Source organism: Brassica oleracea, chromosome C2 (assembly GCF_000695525.1).
Source record: "Brassica oleracea var. oleracea cultivar TO1000 chromosome C2, BOL, whole genome shotgun sequence".
Taxonomy (NCBI): Eukaryota; Viridiplantae; Streptophyta; class Magnoliopsida; order Brassicales; family Brassicaceae; genus Brassica; species Brassica oleracea.
Window position 1 is genome coordinate 50,127,981 of NC_027749.1, and position 16,079 is coordinate 50,144,059.

At 33.8% G+C, this 16,079-nt stretch overlaps 2 protein-coding genes across 2 annotated transcripts; both read right to left on the bottom strand.

Moving 5' to 3' along the window:
• Positions 1-325: 325 nt before the first annotated feature.
• On the bottom strand, positions 326-1,443 carry LOC106324523 (cysteine-rich repeat secretory protein 12-like; the record flags this gene model as incomplete). The annotated part of the gene is made up of 3 exons (XM_013762479.1): positions 326-414; positions 523-627; positions 1,029-1,443. Coding segments are annotated over 3 exons (609 nt in total), but the record flags the coding sequence as incomplete, so codon positions are not given.
• A 172-nt stretch (positions 1,444-1,615) lies between these two features.
• Positions 1,616-4,932, bottom strand: LOC106324524 (F-box protein At5g25290-like). The gene is given in 3 exon segments (XM_013762480.1): positions 1,616-1,958; positions 1,960-2,942; positions 4,872-4,932. Coding segments are annotated over 3 exon segments (1,263 nt in total). The 3' UTR covers positions 1,616-1,739.
• Positions 4,933-16,079: the final 11,147 nt, after the last annotated feature.

Consider the following 16,079-nt stretch of genomic DNA (forward strand, 5'->3'; position numbering starts at 1 on the left):
GACTCACAGCTTTATAATGATTCTACGACTTTTAAATTTTTTAGTTATTTCCAAAATTAATATTCGACCTTTAAAAAAGCAACCAAACCAACGTAGCACTTGGCTAAGTAAACGTCACCCCAAGTGCTTGTTCCGCAAAACGGTTGAAGTTTCAGCCGTTGGATCGATTAAAATCTTAACGTAGTTTTCAAATTAAAATCTTATACAGAAGTATTTATCCAAATTTTCCCTTTTATTTAACTATTTATCAAATATATAAAAATAAAAATCTAAAAATTATAAAATTGAAAATTCTTTTTTCAAATAACAAAACCAGTATCAAGAACTACCAGCTTTTTTCGGCTTTCTCAGTTCCTTTGGTTTGCGTAATTTTACTCGGTATGATCCGAAAACCTCCTAACATGCATGAATCACCTAAAGATTAGGTCAGTGGCATAAATTATAAATATTATGAAAAAATTAGGATTAATTTGTATTTGTACTTTATTTTTAATAGATTAGATAGCAAAAAAAATGCAAAACGTGTCAATAGAGATTTAAGTTTAGATATTACATATGATGTCTTCTGATAAAAGAGGTTCCTTTGGGTGGCCACGTGCTTAGCCCGTATCGCTTTCTTAAACTCTACTTTGAAAAAACATTTATCATATATAAATCTATAACGAAAATATATTAGAAGAAACTCATGCATAAGGTAACGAAAAGCATATTTCTCCTTTCTATTTACTTTAGTCACTATTTTCCCCCATTTTTCTTAGCCCGTATGAGGATAAGGAAAAATATGCTTTTCTTTATTATAAGAGGATAAAGTGCTTTTAACCCTTTTTATTTACTTTAGAGCATCTGCATCGCGCGTTTCTTATGTAGAAGGGGACACTATTGTTTGCCCAAGTCGCCAAATACCGTATGCCCAAGTCGCCAAATAAAAGACATTTTCGGTGGGTTTTTTCAACTGTTTATGGGTTTCACTGACACGTGACGACCCGCGATTGATTCGTTTTTAATTTTTTTTTTTAATCAGACAAAACGAAAAAAAAAACTTGACGAGTAACCAACGTAGCACTTGGCTAAGTAGACGTCACCCCAAGTGCTTGTTCCGCAAAACGGTTGAAGTTTCAGCCGTTGGATCGCTTCCATCAAACAGTCTTGACAATCCGTTGCACTGAGATCTCCTGTGCACTGCGCTACAGCTTGCGCTTTCCCTGACCTCTCCACTCTGTAGGACGTACCACTACTTGCAACCACGTCCACCAACACCTTAGCCTGAGTCAACTCGTCCGACTTATGCTTATACCCAGCCGGTTTTCCGCAACTCATAACCATAGCCGTCGTATCCGCCACTCCAAAGAACATAACGTTATCGTACTTCACTAAGCAGCCTTCGAGCTGTAAAGCGCAGCCGCTCTCACCAAAGCTGTCACTTTGGAAACTACATTTGAAATGTTGAGATCAAAGTTAAGTTGTAGTCGATGGCGTGGCTAAAAGGAACTTTTAACTATTGACTGATGCTTCCAACGAATGTGATGATTTGGAATATGTAACATAGGCGGCTAACCTATTTTAAACACTTGACAAGCATTTTCGTAGATTATATATATCCAAAGAAATAGGATAACAAGGCAGAGTTTGGAAATGTATCAAGAACACAAGAATGTACCAGAGAGAAACAAAGCAAGGAAACACCAACTCAAGAAAATCTCTCATAGAACACCAAGACTATGCAAGACGAAACAAATAAATCAAGAGGGGAGAAACCATTGAGCATCCTTGAGCTTTAAGTTAGAGAGACTAGGGAAGCGTTTGATAGTCTTTGTTGCAAGATTGTAGACACATATGTCAATACATGAAACTCTCTTGTGACGGAAACGGTCATCACGAGTGAAATAGATGGAGTTTGGCTCAATACCAAGGGTATGGTCACCAGGCACAGTGATACCAAAATCGAGAAACAAAGCCTCATGCATCACCTAGAGAATCCACCTTAACAAGCTTGGTGTCTTGCTTCTTGTAGAGGTGGAACGTCCTATTCCATTCAAAGCTAGACTCGTAAGTTATTGTAAGGACCAACAAAACCTCTCCTGATGTTGTAACAGCAAAGTTATCGCTAAATGAGATGATCCTGTATCCTCCCATTCTCTCATATACATCCGTATTCACTAGATGCCAATTGATCGCCCACACATTCTCAAAACTATGTTGTCCCGACAAATCCAGGTGTCGAATGTAGCCCTGTTCCGTTTGTACGTAAAGACCGTAACCTTTGAGTACCACACTTTCTAGGCCTCCGGACGGTACACCGAACCGTGTTGAAATCTCACGGTAACGGACATCCCCTTTCTTGCAAAATCGTAGATACGGACATGCGTCAAAACGCCACACAACGACGTAGTCACCCTTCTTCTCGTCTACCCACAACACAGCTCTCAGATCTTCAGCAGTTACAAGATTCCCAGAAGAGAACGTCTCATGTTCAATAATAATAAACTCATGGAACCCCTTATCTCCTCCTAATCGCTCAATCTTATAAAGAGAACTCTTGACTGTCTCTAGAGGTGGAAGACGGACCCTCTCATTGCTAAACACGTTTATGACATAGAGATCTGATCTGGAATCTACAACAAGGAACCACTTACCTGAGCTTCCTAGGAATCGATAGTTACTTTTCGCCTTGTAAACCCTATCTTCCTCTGGGTTGTACAGACGATAACTACCCTCTTCTTGAGACACTATCAGCATTGGAGATCCGGCTTTTGGTCCTAACGCCTGCTTGGAACACAAGTACCAGATCGAACACACCATCTTAGCACGGTGGAAATCTACAAAACTCAAACGTTCCAACAGGCATCTCAACAAGTCCATTGGGAGCTCCGACCAGCGCCCGCGGTCGTCGCAGTTAGGAGGAGTCTCATGGTTTCTTGCTGGAATCGTTTCTCCGTGATTTACTTAGATAAATATTTCATGGAATGATCCTTTCAAAAAAACATATATATTTCATGGAATGATCTTTGTACCTGTTTACTTTTTTATAAGAAAATTAGTTACGAATCTAAGTTATATAGTCAAAATAATTTTCTTGATTTTCTTCTAAATTAGTTAAGAAGTAAAATAATGATTAATTTAAACATAATAAGTATTTAATAATTTTTAAATTAAGTATATAAAGATACATATTCCAAGGAAAATCATAAGTACACACGATTATAATTAATAAAATAATAAATCAATTATTATAATCCTTTGCTCTAAACAAAATCAATAGTTATAAGTGAAAATCTTCTAACTAACACATTTTTTTTGTTTCTTAAATAGTTCTTAAAGATCAAAATGAACAAATTAAGTTTTGTTAAAAGGGTAAATGACAATTATATAATTTTACTTAACTATTCCTACCAAAAAAAATAATTTTACTTAACTATTTATTAAATGTCTAAAAATAAATAAATTTTTAAGAAAATCTAAAAATAATAAAATTGAAAATTCTTTTTTCAAATAACAAAACCGGTATCAAGAACTACAAGCTTTTTCGGCTTTCTCAGTTTCTTTGGTTTAAGTAATTCTACTCGGTATGATCTGAAAACCTCCTAACATGCATGAATCACCTAAACTTTATCTCAAATCTGCAGCTTACTGTACATCTATTGTTGTTGCCTCTTCCAAAATTTCATACGTTGTTGGAGATATCGTTGGAGAGTATATAAGAAAGCTCGGTTGGTTTAATCTACATACCAAATTCTACCAGGAACTGACCAAGCGCAGTCGTAATTGTATATTTCTGTTTAATAAGTAGACATATTTGTTCTTTCTTTTGGTGTATGCAAAGCGGACTTCGTGAAAACACTTATAAGATAAAACCAATGCTATTCTTTCCTTGGAGTAGAGGTCTTTCATCTTTGAGGTTTTTAATGGACCATCTCTTTGAGTTTTTGGTGGAGTTAATCGACTTAAATGTATGCACATATAAACCATATGACTTATGACTTATGAGGCATTATTGTGTCATTTGGTATTTACCATAAAACTAAACAGATTCAAGATGCACTATTATCTCTTGTAGGTTAAAGATGAATTATAAATCATTAATAATACCGTTGCATTGTTTCCATATTTAAGGTTTTTAATGGACCATCTCTTTGAGTTTTTGGTGGAGTTACTCAACTTGAGTGTATACATATATAAACCATATGACTTTTGAAGCAGTATCGTATCATTTGGTATTTACCATAAAACTAAAAAGATTCAAGATGCATGCACTAACATCTCTAGTAGGTCGAAGATGAATGATAAATCATTAATAATACCGTTTGCTTTGCTTCCATAAAACTTAAGAAAATTTCAATCTAGCTAAGTTACAGGCTAATATGGTCGTCACAGGATAGCTAAGATATGTTGACCAAAAATACAAATATAATTCGGTCTAATCGCGTAATCTACTTTTTATGTCTTTCTTTTGGTATATGCAAAGTGGACTTTATAAAAGGTTCAAACAAATGCCATCCTTGGATTAAAGGGGTTAAATCCGTTAGATTTTTATTAGGATGCCATGTGGTTTCTCCCCTCTTGATCTGTTTCTAGCGTTGTTATTTTCATTCATGTGTTCAATCTTGCAACAAAGATACTAAACGCTTCTCCATGATGTCTCCCTATGATGTATAATCTTTTGACATTGCTAAGTGTTTTAACTTTTAAGTATCTTAAGACTTATGTTTCAAATTTCAAACCATCACTTCAAATAAGCTAGAGAGGCTGGTTCCGGAAGAATCTCAATTCAAGATGATTAAAATGGAGCAGTAATTGTGGTTAGATTGTGATTATATAGGTATAAACGAAACTGTGATGGTCAATCTTAAGAAATCATCAAAGAGTATCTAAACTTTGGGGAACAGCCTCTTTAGGATGCTCAGCATCTAGCATTGATGCAGAAGGAAAAGCCATGTTAATTAGTGGCTATTCAGAAGATTACTTGGAGCATGGGGTTTAAGAAGATATATTTTGAAGGGAAACATTTTGTTCTCTTGATTAAATTTAAGAAGATATATTTTGTAGGGAAACATTTTGTTCTCTTGATTAGATTTAAACTTGGAACTAAAGAGCCAACTGTAGCAAAACCTCTCTAAAACAGTAATCATGGAGAATAAGTGGTTTCCAAAAGGTGGATCAGCTGCTCTGCCTATGTTCTTGGACAATGCTCGTGAAAGTCCTCCTCCGGTCCCTCCGGATCCGCCAGACTCTGGTCTCTCCCTAATTGCTTTTCCACCTCTTTCTCCAACTGAACCAAAAGGTTCCTCTGTCTCAACTAAGACCCAAACTACTACTCCAGAAGAATTGGAGATCTCTGATGCAGTCATGAATGATGCTCAGCCCATTACTACTATTTTCTCTACTTCTCCTTTGGAACTTCCTGTAACTTCAAAAGAAGGTTTCACTGCAGACAATTCTAGATCTAACTTTACTGTTCACTTTGAGGGTTTCAAAGTCCTGGCTCCCAAAAAGTCTTCACCTATATTTACAAATCCAGCTGGGGGTTTAGCAAGAAATCTATCTCTAGTGCCTCCCATAATACTGCTCGTAAGGTTCAAGCCCGTAGGAAAACAAGGTTCGTACTTTTGTTTGACAGGTCAGGTCCTTCTGCTGAAGGTGCTTCCAGTTCACATGTAGCAGGAGCATCTCAGGCTGATCCTGCAAGGATTATCAGTAACTTGCCTCCAGCGCAAGGTCCAGATCCTGCAAAAAATATCAATATCAGTAACTCTCCTGCTCATGCGACAAATCAACCTGCTTCTCTCTTGCAAACAATTCGGAAAAAAATTGATAGATCCTTAAAGAGAGAAGGACCTGCTGAGATGTCTGTCTCGGGTTCTCCTCGAGAGCAAATTCCTGAAGAAATGTATGTCATAGGCGCTCAAGTTCATAAGGAGTTCATCACTTGCTTCTTCTCCGGCAGAGCTCCTCCCTACAAACAAATCCAGAATGTGGTCAATCACATGTGGGGCAAAGGCAAACATATTGAAATCCACTTGAACTCTCTTTCTAACTCTATGACAGTAAGAGTTCCAAACGACTTTATTAGGCAAAAATTTGTTGAAAAAAGGGTCTGATACATAGGTGACTCAATGTTTTATGCGTACTAATGGGGTACTCATTCTCCAAACTCGTCTCCTCTAGAAGATGTCCCAATGTGGGCACACTTGCGATATGTTCCTCTTGACCTTCGATCTCTTGAAGGTCTAGGATGGGTGGCTGGAGCTTTGGGAAATCCTAAGGAAACGGATGGCTTTACCATCAATATGTTCAGTCTTGTCCTCTCACATGTTAAAGTTGAGATGAACTTGACTAAACCTCTTCCAAGGACCATCAAACTTCCAAGACAGAATGGGGAATTTATAGTGGTGGAAGTGGATTACCCTTGGATGCCTTCAACTTGGTTAAACTGTGGTGAACTTGGGCATCTTAAGCATAACTATCTCTTACCTATCAAGGAAGAGAAGCCCAAGGATCAAGTGCAGCCAAACTCTACTGATTTGGCTGTAGAGACACTCCCCACGGATGTTCCTGCAGATGTGTCTCCTACTGATGCACCTATTGGAGTATCTACTGATGTTCCTAATGATGCACCTCCTATTGGCTCTTCCGAAATTCCTGAGTTACCTGAAAACACTATTACAGATAGCTCGCCTGTCGCTAGTTGGGTCCCTGTGGGTACTACACCCTCTAATGCTATAATACTTGTAAATCTTGATCCTAGTGTGCCAGTAGCGGAGGTTGTAAAGAGTACAGCCCTTTCTTTGCAACAAAGGGAGGCTTGGACCAAACATCAAATAGATTTTCTTGTCTGGAAAATATACAAACTGATCAAAACCTATGTAACATGTCAAGGGATGTCTTAGTAGACGAGGGATCTTCTCCTGCTGTTGTTCATCCTAATGGGAATTCTAATGGACACTTCCCTGGATGTCACTCTCCAGACTCTGGCGTTTTGGTCTCGGATATCTCTTTTGGTACATTTGGTAGTGAACTTTTATTTTCAGACTCATGTGATTTGTTACCTCCCTCTCAACAAGGTCTTATTATTGGGTTGCAAGCCACTGTCATGCCTCCATCTCCTGTAGTTATCGAAGAATGTCACAAAGATCCTGGCTTTCTAAACTACGTAAGGAGGTTTAAAATCATCTACCTCAGCAAACACAGACAACATTGACACCTTCGGATCCTGCTCAAGGAACTGTCGCTCCTATCCATTTGGAAAATTTGTTTGATGGCTGTCTCTCTGCCTCAGGAGAGCCTGCAACCTAAATCATGTGTACAAAAGCATATTTTTGGAATGTCAGGGGACTTAATAACCATGACAAGCATCTACCTTTTCAGAATTGGCTCGCGGTACATCAACCTCTTTTTGGAGCTATTTTAGAATCTCATATAAAGGAACCTAACTTGAACCAGGTTATGTTGAAAGTTTGTAAAGACTGGAACTATGATTCCAATCACTCTTTAAATGATGATGGTCGGATTATTTTTATCTGGAAGGCCCCTGCTAGTTGTCGGTTTATGCACAGATCTGCTCAATCAATGACTTGTGAAGTTTCTCTCAGCTCCTCCATGTCTATGATCTTTACGGCTGTCTATGCTCAGAATACTCCAGCAGAGAGATGTGACCTTTGGGTTGATCTGCTGAATACTCATCAAGCCCTCTCTCTAGACTCGAGACCATGGATAATAGGGGGAGATTTTAATCAAAATTTCTCTCCTTCAGATCACTCCTCTGCGGATGTGAATACTATGGATGTGAATATGTCTTAGTTTACAGACACCTTGTTCCAGCTTGGTGTCTTCGATCTCCGATACCAAGGGCCTCAGTTTACTTGGTCAAATAAGCGGCCTCTTCATCCGACGGCCAAAAAACTTGATAGATGTTTGGTAAATTCGGAATGGATTGCTCACCTCCCGCTTAGTGTCGCTACTTTTTTGGCTCCAGATATATCAGATCATAGTCCTTGTCTTCTTGATCTATCCTACCAGCTTCCTAAACCGGGAACAAGGCCCTTCAAGTTTTTCAACTATCTTACAAGGCACCCCAACTTCCTGCCTTTGATAGAAGATGCCTGGAACCAGTTAGGTGATAATGTTCTAAATCTAGCTGACTTCTGCTGGAAACTCAAAGAAATAAAGAAGGATTTAAAACTCTTGGATAAACATAACTTCTCCAATATCCAGCAGCATGTTGCTCTTTGTCTGGCGTCACTGCAGCAAGCTCAAATCCAATTTTTACTTACTCCTACTGAGCAAGCTTTTAAAGCAGAAAAAGATCTTCATGATCATTGGATCTTCCTTCGGCAAATTGAAGAATTTTTTTTCAGAACAGAAGTCCAGAATTAATTGGTTGCTAGAAGGGGATCTTAATACGGATTTCTTCCATCGGATTGCTCAAACTCGTCTTGGCTATAATACTATTCGCTCCTTCCTTTTGTCTTCTGGCACTCTGTTGTTGGATCCCATCTTGATGAGTAACCATGCCGTTAATCATTTCACCTCTATTTTGGCGCCTATGGCCATGACAAATGTGTTCATCAATCCTAGCTGGTTCAGGGAGTTATTCCAATTCATTTGTTCTCTCCCTATGCAGTCAGCTATGGTTTTGATGCCTACTCAGGATGAAATAAAAAGAGTTTTGTTCAAGCTAAAGCCAAATAAATCTCCTGGACCCGATGGTCTTACTTTTGGTTTCTTTAAGACGGCTTGGTCTTTAATAGGTATGGAGTTTCTTACTGCTGTTATTCACTTCTTCACCTCAAATTTCTTGTCTGCTTCAGCAAACTCAACTATCCTAACTTTAGTGCCCAAGTACCCTGGAGCTTCGTCAATTGGAGATTACCGCCCGATCTCTTGTTTAAACACCATTTATAAAGTGATTTCTAGGCTGCTGGTGAGAAGACTAAAACCTATCCTATATGGGTTTATTCAGCCAAATCAAACTACTTTTGTGCAAGACAGGCTTCTCTTGGAGAACACTGTGCTTGCTGCTGAGATAATGAATGGCTATCACCGGCCAGAGGGACATAAAATGTTAACTCTGAAGATTGATATAGCCAAGGCTTTTGACACTGTTAATTGGGGTTTCTTATTCAGTTTCCTATCTGGGATTGGTCTTCCTCCTCTCTTTTTAAGGTGGCTGGAAGCTTGTATTTGTACGCCTTCCTTCATGGTGGGTTTTAATGGAATGGTCCACGGGTATTTCAAAGGTAAAAGGGGATTAAGGCAAGGGGATCACTTATCTCCTTACCTTTTTGTGATAGTTATGAACTGTCTCTCGGTCATGCTAAACAAAGCTGCTCAGGAAGGTCTTTTTGGATTTCATCCCAAGTGTCAAAGATCTAAGCTAACCCATCTTAGCTTCGCATATGATCTTTTGATATTCCGTGATGGAAGTCTCTCATCTTTGCAAGGAGTCTTAATGGTGCTGCGTGAATTTAAAGCTCTCTCGGGATTATCTATCAGTATAAGTAAGACCTCTTTCTACTCTGCTGGCCTGACCCCAGGTGGAATAGAAGCTATCTCTGTGTCTACTGGCTTACGCCAGGGTTCGCCGCCTATTCGCTATTTGGGTGTTCCCCTAAATACTAAGAAGCTCTCTATTGCAAACTGCGAGCCTCTCTTCCAACAAATCAAAAGCAAAATCTCTACGTGGAGTGCTCGTTCTCTCTCCTTTGCTGGACGACTGGTTCTCTTAAATACTGTTGTTGCGGGAATAACCAATTTCTGGTCTTCTTCTTTCATTCTCCGTAAGAAATGTATTACCACAATCAAATCTATGTGTGGAGCATTCCTTTGGAAAGGCACTCTAGATGGCCATCACACTGCTCGTGTTTCATGGGATGCTGTCACAAAGCCGAAGGGGGGAAGAGGATTGGGAATAAGAAATCTTTTGGTTTGGAACCGGGCGTGTATGATGAAATTAATATGGCTCCTTTTCTTCCGGTCAGGATCTATATGGGTCGCTTGGTTCATTGATGAAGTCCTAGATGGAAACCTTTCTAACTATTGGATATATGATAAGAGGCGTGACTTCTCATGGCTTGCAAACAAGCTTCTCAGTCTAAAGGCAAGTATATTCCCTATGCTAAAGTTACAAGTAGGGAATGGTCGTACCTGTTTGTTCTGGTACCATAATTGGTCACCTATGGGAAACCTTCAAGAGTATCTATCGTGATGGGAGATGGTTGATACGTCCAGCTCGTTCAGATCAACAAGTAGCGCTTCATGCTTTCCTATAAACGATCACGTTTTCATTAGAGGAAGATAAATATGAATGGTCGTTGGAGGGAAAGATCGTAACTAAATTCAGTACAAGGAAGAGTATACAATTACCTCCTTGATAACTCGGAAACGGTGGGATGGAGTAAGGTTGTCTGGAACTCATTGGGCATCCCTCTTCATAGCTTCTTGTCTTGGTTGGTAATGCTAAATCGATGCCCTACACGGATAGACTTCTCAACTGGATGCAAACGGTCTCTTGTGTAATAATCATCAAGAGTCTAGAGATCACCTTTACTTTCTCTGCTCGTTTTCGAGCACAATCTGGACTGTTGTGGCTGCAAAATGCAGAATCGCGCCAGACTGTGATTGGAACATGTGCTTGTCGGATCTCCAAAGTCTCTCTGTTCCTTCACCAAATCGCCGAATCATCTTCATGGCTTGGCAGTGTGTGATTTACAATCTCTGGAATGAACGAAATGGTAGACTTCACCGTAATCACTTCCGTTCCACGGATGCCATCCTGCGCTTGATTGACTCAACCATCAGAAATAGAATTTCCGCTATCAGATTGCAATCGCCAAGGACCTCTTCCGTGCTCTACGCTTTCTGCCAATCAAACCCTGACTGAGTTATGGAACTTCAAATATCACAGTCTACTGATCCCTGAATCTTTCGAGATTCATGTCTCTACTCCGACGGGATGGGATCGAAATCCATCGGTGAGCTCTTTGCATGTATCGCTTCTTTCTGGTTCAATTAGAACTCTTTTGGGTTGATGAATATTTTGTAATTGGGCCTAGGCCCACAATGATGTGCCCTAGGGCTGTAACATTTTTATTTTCTTTATTTCAATAGAAATAAAAGGCATTTTCTCAAAAAAAAAAAAAAACACTTTGTTCTCTATCGTACAGATTTTGGGTTATGTTTGTATTGATAGTTGTTAGGGTTATATTTGTAATCAATGTTAACACGATTGATAACTTTTAAAAAGGTGAATCTTTTTCTTTCTTTTTTAATGCCGATGATATTATAATTATGAGAAAGATTACATAGACGGTTCGACAGCCGAAAATATTACATGTCTTATGAGGATCTATGTCTAACTACATCACATGAGCCGTCCTATGAAAATCCAGGTATGGCCGGATTTATTCGCACCATGTTGAAGATTTCTTTTAAGCATTTCTTATATTTTCGGTAATCTGTATAATTGTTTAAAAATCGCTTTCTCCGGGAATTGAAACTTAGGCCTCCTATAATGTGCTATCTAGAAATTGCATTGTTTGGGATTCGAACCCTAAACATGGATGTAGAAGCCTTTAAACCTTAACCATTAGGCTACGGTGCTTTCCTAAAAAAAGGTGAATCTTAGTTGCAAGTATAGTTAGGTAATTGTTTTAGACTAACCACACATCCTAGATTTACTTTTACTTTCTTAAACTAGTTTTAAAGCAATTTAGTCCAAATCCTAGAAAAGCTTGAATAATTCGAAAGCTAAAGTTATTTGAGTTTTGTATGAGTTAAAAAAAAATACACCAATACTATTAAAACATAAGTCATGACTTATTTTATCTGTGATATTTCAAAATAGACCATTCTCTTGAATGTATGTCAAATTTACATAATTTAATCATTATATCTTTTAATATCTTTATCTTTTATTTAAAGTACAAATAAATATTGTTTAAGAAAAATCTAAGAAAATCATTTCAAAATAATTTTAAATTTTATTTCCAAAAAGTAATTAATTTAAATTAAAACTATCATAAGATATAATTAAATGATTTTTTTTATGAACGAAAATTAAAATAATATAAAATATTTTTAATTATATTTTAATGATAATAAAAAAATTAATTAATTAATTATTGGAAATACATTTTATAAAGATCTTAAAAATATTTTTTTAGAAATAAATATCCATTCTATTTCAAATAAAATAAAATAAAAATTTGATCCAACTCTGTGTATTTTAAGCCATTTTTAAAATAAGATTTTTACTAAAAATTTATTTTGCATGTACAATATATTATAGATTCTTTTTAAAAAATATATTTTGTTGTTTTTAACAATATCTAAAAATATTTCTTTTCTATTATGTAGTTCCAATTTAATTTAACTTCCTCATACATTTCAAACTTAGAAATAAATTTTAAAATTAGGTAAAATAGTGTTATTTAGATAATAATGTTCTTAAAACATATTAGTTACTAAAAAAATTAATATATGCATGAATCAACATATTTAATTTTTTTTTTAATTTATGCTAAATTTTGATCTGCTTTTCAAAGCTGGATTTCTTTTTAGAATTTTTTTTTTTTTTTATTCATTTTAGATAATATATTATTGTATAAAGAAAAATCTTAATTTTATACTTGTATTATATGGTTAGCTAATGTTAAGTCGTTTTGTCATCATATTATATTTTTAACATGAATATTTTATATTTACATAAAAAATTAAAATTATAATTTTATCAATTTAATATAAATTTATCAGTTTTGGTTCAAAATAGTAATTTATTTTAACATGATTGATTATGATTATAAAATAGATAAAAATATGATATATTTTTTCATTTTACAAACAATAATTGAATGTATATATTAATCAATAATAATAGTTTATTGCTAATTATAAAATTAGTGAAAATATTTACATAAACATTTTGGAAATTAAAATATCATTAAAATATTTATCAACAGATTTGTTAGAATAATATATATATATATATATATATATTTATTAACTGAAAAGATATCATGATTAAATTAGTTACAATTATTTTATATTATTAGCTTTAATGAAATACATGTTAATTTTATACGTGTATTATATAGTTTGTTAATGTTAATCCGTCTTACCAACATATTATATTTTTGAACATAAATATTTATAATTCTGAAGATAAATTATATATAAATTTATTAATTTAATATAATTTATCATATTTAGGTCAATATAATAATTTTCTTTTAATACGATTGATTAGGCTTATATAATAGATAAAAATAAGATATAATTTTTATTTTTTTTATTTTTTTATTTTATAAAAGATAACTGAATATATTAATGCATAATAAGATTTCAAAACTAATTACGAAATTAGTGCAAATATTTACATTTAATTTTTTAAAATTAAGATTTTGTTAAAATCTTTTCAAACATATTTGCTAAAGTAAAAAATATATCAAAAGATATTATGATTAAAATAGTTTAAATTAAAGATTTTATATGTTATTAGTTTGACTTCCATATACATTTCAAACTTAGAAATAAATTTAAAATTATGTAAAATAGTATTGTTACATAATAATATTCTTAAAATAAATTTTGTTACAAAATTTTATAGTAATAACAATATAAGCCACTTAAATTAGGCATTATAAAGTTATATAATACATATAATAATTTAGTGATAAATTTTGTTATATAAACTAAAATGTTTTACAAAACATTTTTATGGAGCCCTCTTGTTGGTGGGGCCCCCAATTTTGTATCCCACGCATATGTAATGCGAAGTATAAAATTTTGATAAGGGAAATTAAACTGATGATAAATATACTTTCCTTTATCAAAATTAATAAGCATTCCATTTCTCTAGTTAATAAGCATTCAATTTCTCTAGTTAATAAAATTAAACTAGAGGAAATCGAATGATTATTAATTCGATTTCTCTTGAAACTTACTAGATTTTCTAGATTAATCCGCATTACATACATAAGTATTTTATCATCTGGTAGTTACGATAAAACTAAAACGATTCAAGATGCATGCACTAACATCTCTAGTAGGTCGAAGATCAATGATAATTCATTAATAATACCGTTTGCATTGATTCCATAAAAAATTTCAATCTAGCTAAGTTACAGGCTAATATGGTCACAGGCTAGCTAAGATATGTTGACCAAAATACAAATATAATTTGGTCTAATCGCTTAATCAACTTTTTATGTCTTTTTTTGGTATATGCAAAGTGGACTTTATAAAAGGTTTAAGCAAATGCCATCCTTGGATTAAAGGTCTTACATCCTTTAGATATTTATTAGGCGGTGGAGTATCTAGTTTAGCTTAGTCATATATACACATATATATATAAAATAGAAAATACTCTATATAATATAGTTTCAAAGTTACAATATCAGTATAAATATGGAGATTTCTAGTTTTAAATCTAAAAGAAGAAGATACACTAGTTTGGCCCTAAGAGCATGATTACGGGGGGTTCTTAGGGTAGGGTTCTTAGCGGAATATAAAAAACTGTCTCTTAACTTTTAACTAAAAAAACTAAGAACCGGTTCTTAAATAAGAGTTTTAAGAACCGGTTGTTAACTTTTTAAGTTAAAAGTTAAAAGACGGATTCTTATATTCCGCTAAGAACCCCACTCTTAGAACTTCCCAATAATCATGCTCTAAGAATACAAGAGTCACAAAAAAGAAAAAAAGATGTGTTCTGTTACGAGTAAGTGATATAATTTTTTTTTTGTCAACAAGTGATATAAATTATTGACAAATATCAAACATCCTAAATATTCTGTAAATAAAGCAATTTCATGGTCAAATATGAAAATAGCAGATGAGTGTACAACTCGAAAAAGAAATAGCTAAACCTTGATTCGTGCACATGTGTGAATGTTTTTTCTATTAATGTGATGATATTTCAGATTTATGGAAGAATCCAGACTAATACAACCCACGTGAAGACTCTCTCTACCTATGGAATGTTTCTACATGTTTTATGTGTTTACATTTATAAATGGTCGAATATTTTTAATATTTGAACGTGTGTTAGTTATTTATATTGTGTTTAGATGTTAAAACAATTTAACAGATAGATTTTTCTTGTCAATTTTTTTATTTTTTTGACGTAGTATTTGGTTAATGATTTGTGTATTTAACTATTAAACCTAAATTATTTTACCCTTGCTTTCAAATTTTTTATTAAGTTGGGTTCTATTTAAAAATTATTTGTTTATAGATATAAAACTTAAAATGTTTTATCAGTTTTATTTTTCGTAAAATGTGTTATATGGTTTACTGATTTTTGACATATTATTATCACATGATAATTTTTTCTACTTTATACAGAAATATATTTGTCAAAATCAAAAATTTAATGAATTGATAGGTTTTGGTGTAGATGATAACAATATATAAATTGTATTTAGTTTTGTATTTATATTATGCTTAGATTTCGATTTAGTATATAAAATATATATATAATTTTCAATATATTATATATTGTACTATTTTACACTAAAATTTAATATATATTTTAAATAAATATAATGTTTATGTTTATGAAAATAAAGTAGATTAACCCTTTAATTTAATAAATTATATAGAACAATTTTATAGTTATATACAGTTTTCACAAATGATTGTATTGTTTTTCGTTATTTATATGTCCGAATATTTAAATTAAAAATTATTAAAAAGAGTGAGACAAGCTAAACGGATAAGGAAAACTATTTGTAACATGATATAAGGATAAGTACTTGTTTAAAGATCAAAACATTTAAATCAAACATTAAATTTATACTGTTTTATTAGTCTTTCAATTTCCTAATTTTCAACTTTATTGATTTAAGAGCACTATTTTTAGATAACAACATAAATATTTTTTTATTTTAAAATATGTTGTTATCCTTAGCCAGTTTTTACTATATTAATTTATAAACAATTATCTAATTAAATAAACAAATATATAATTGTTAGTATAAAGTGATGTTATTAAACCAAATTCTTGGAATTACCAAAACCTACAAAATCTCAAAATAAATCAAAAGCACAAAAATATTAGCGTGATACAAATTCTTGGATACAAGTTT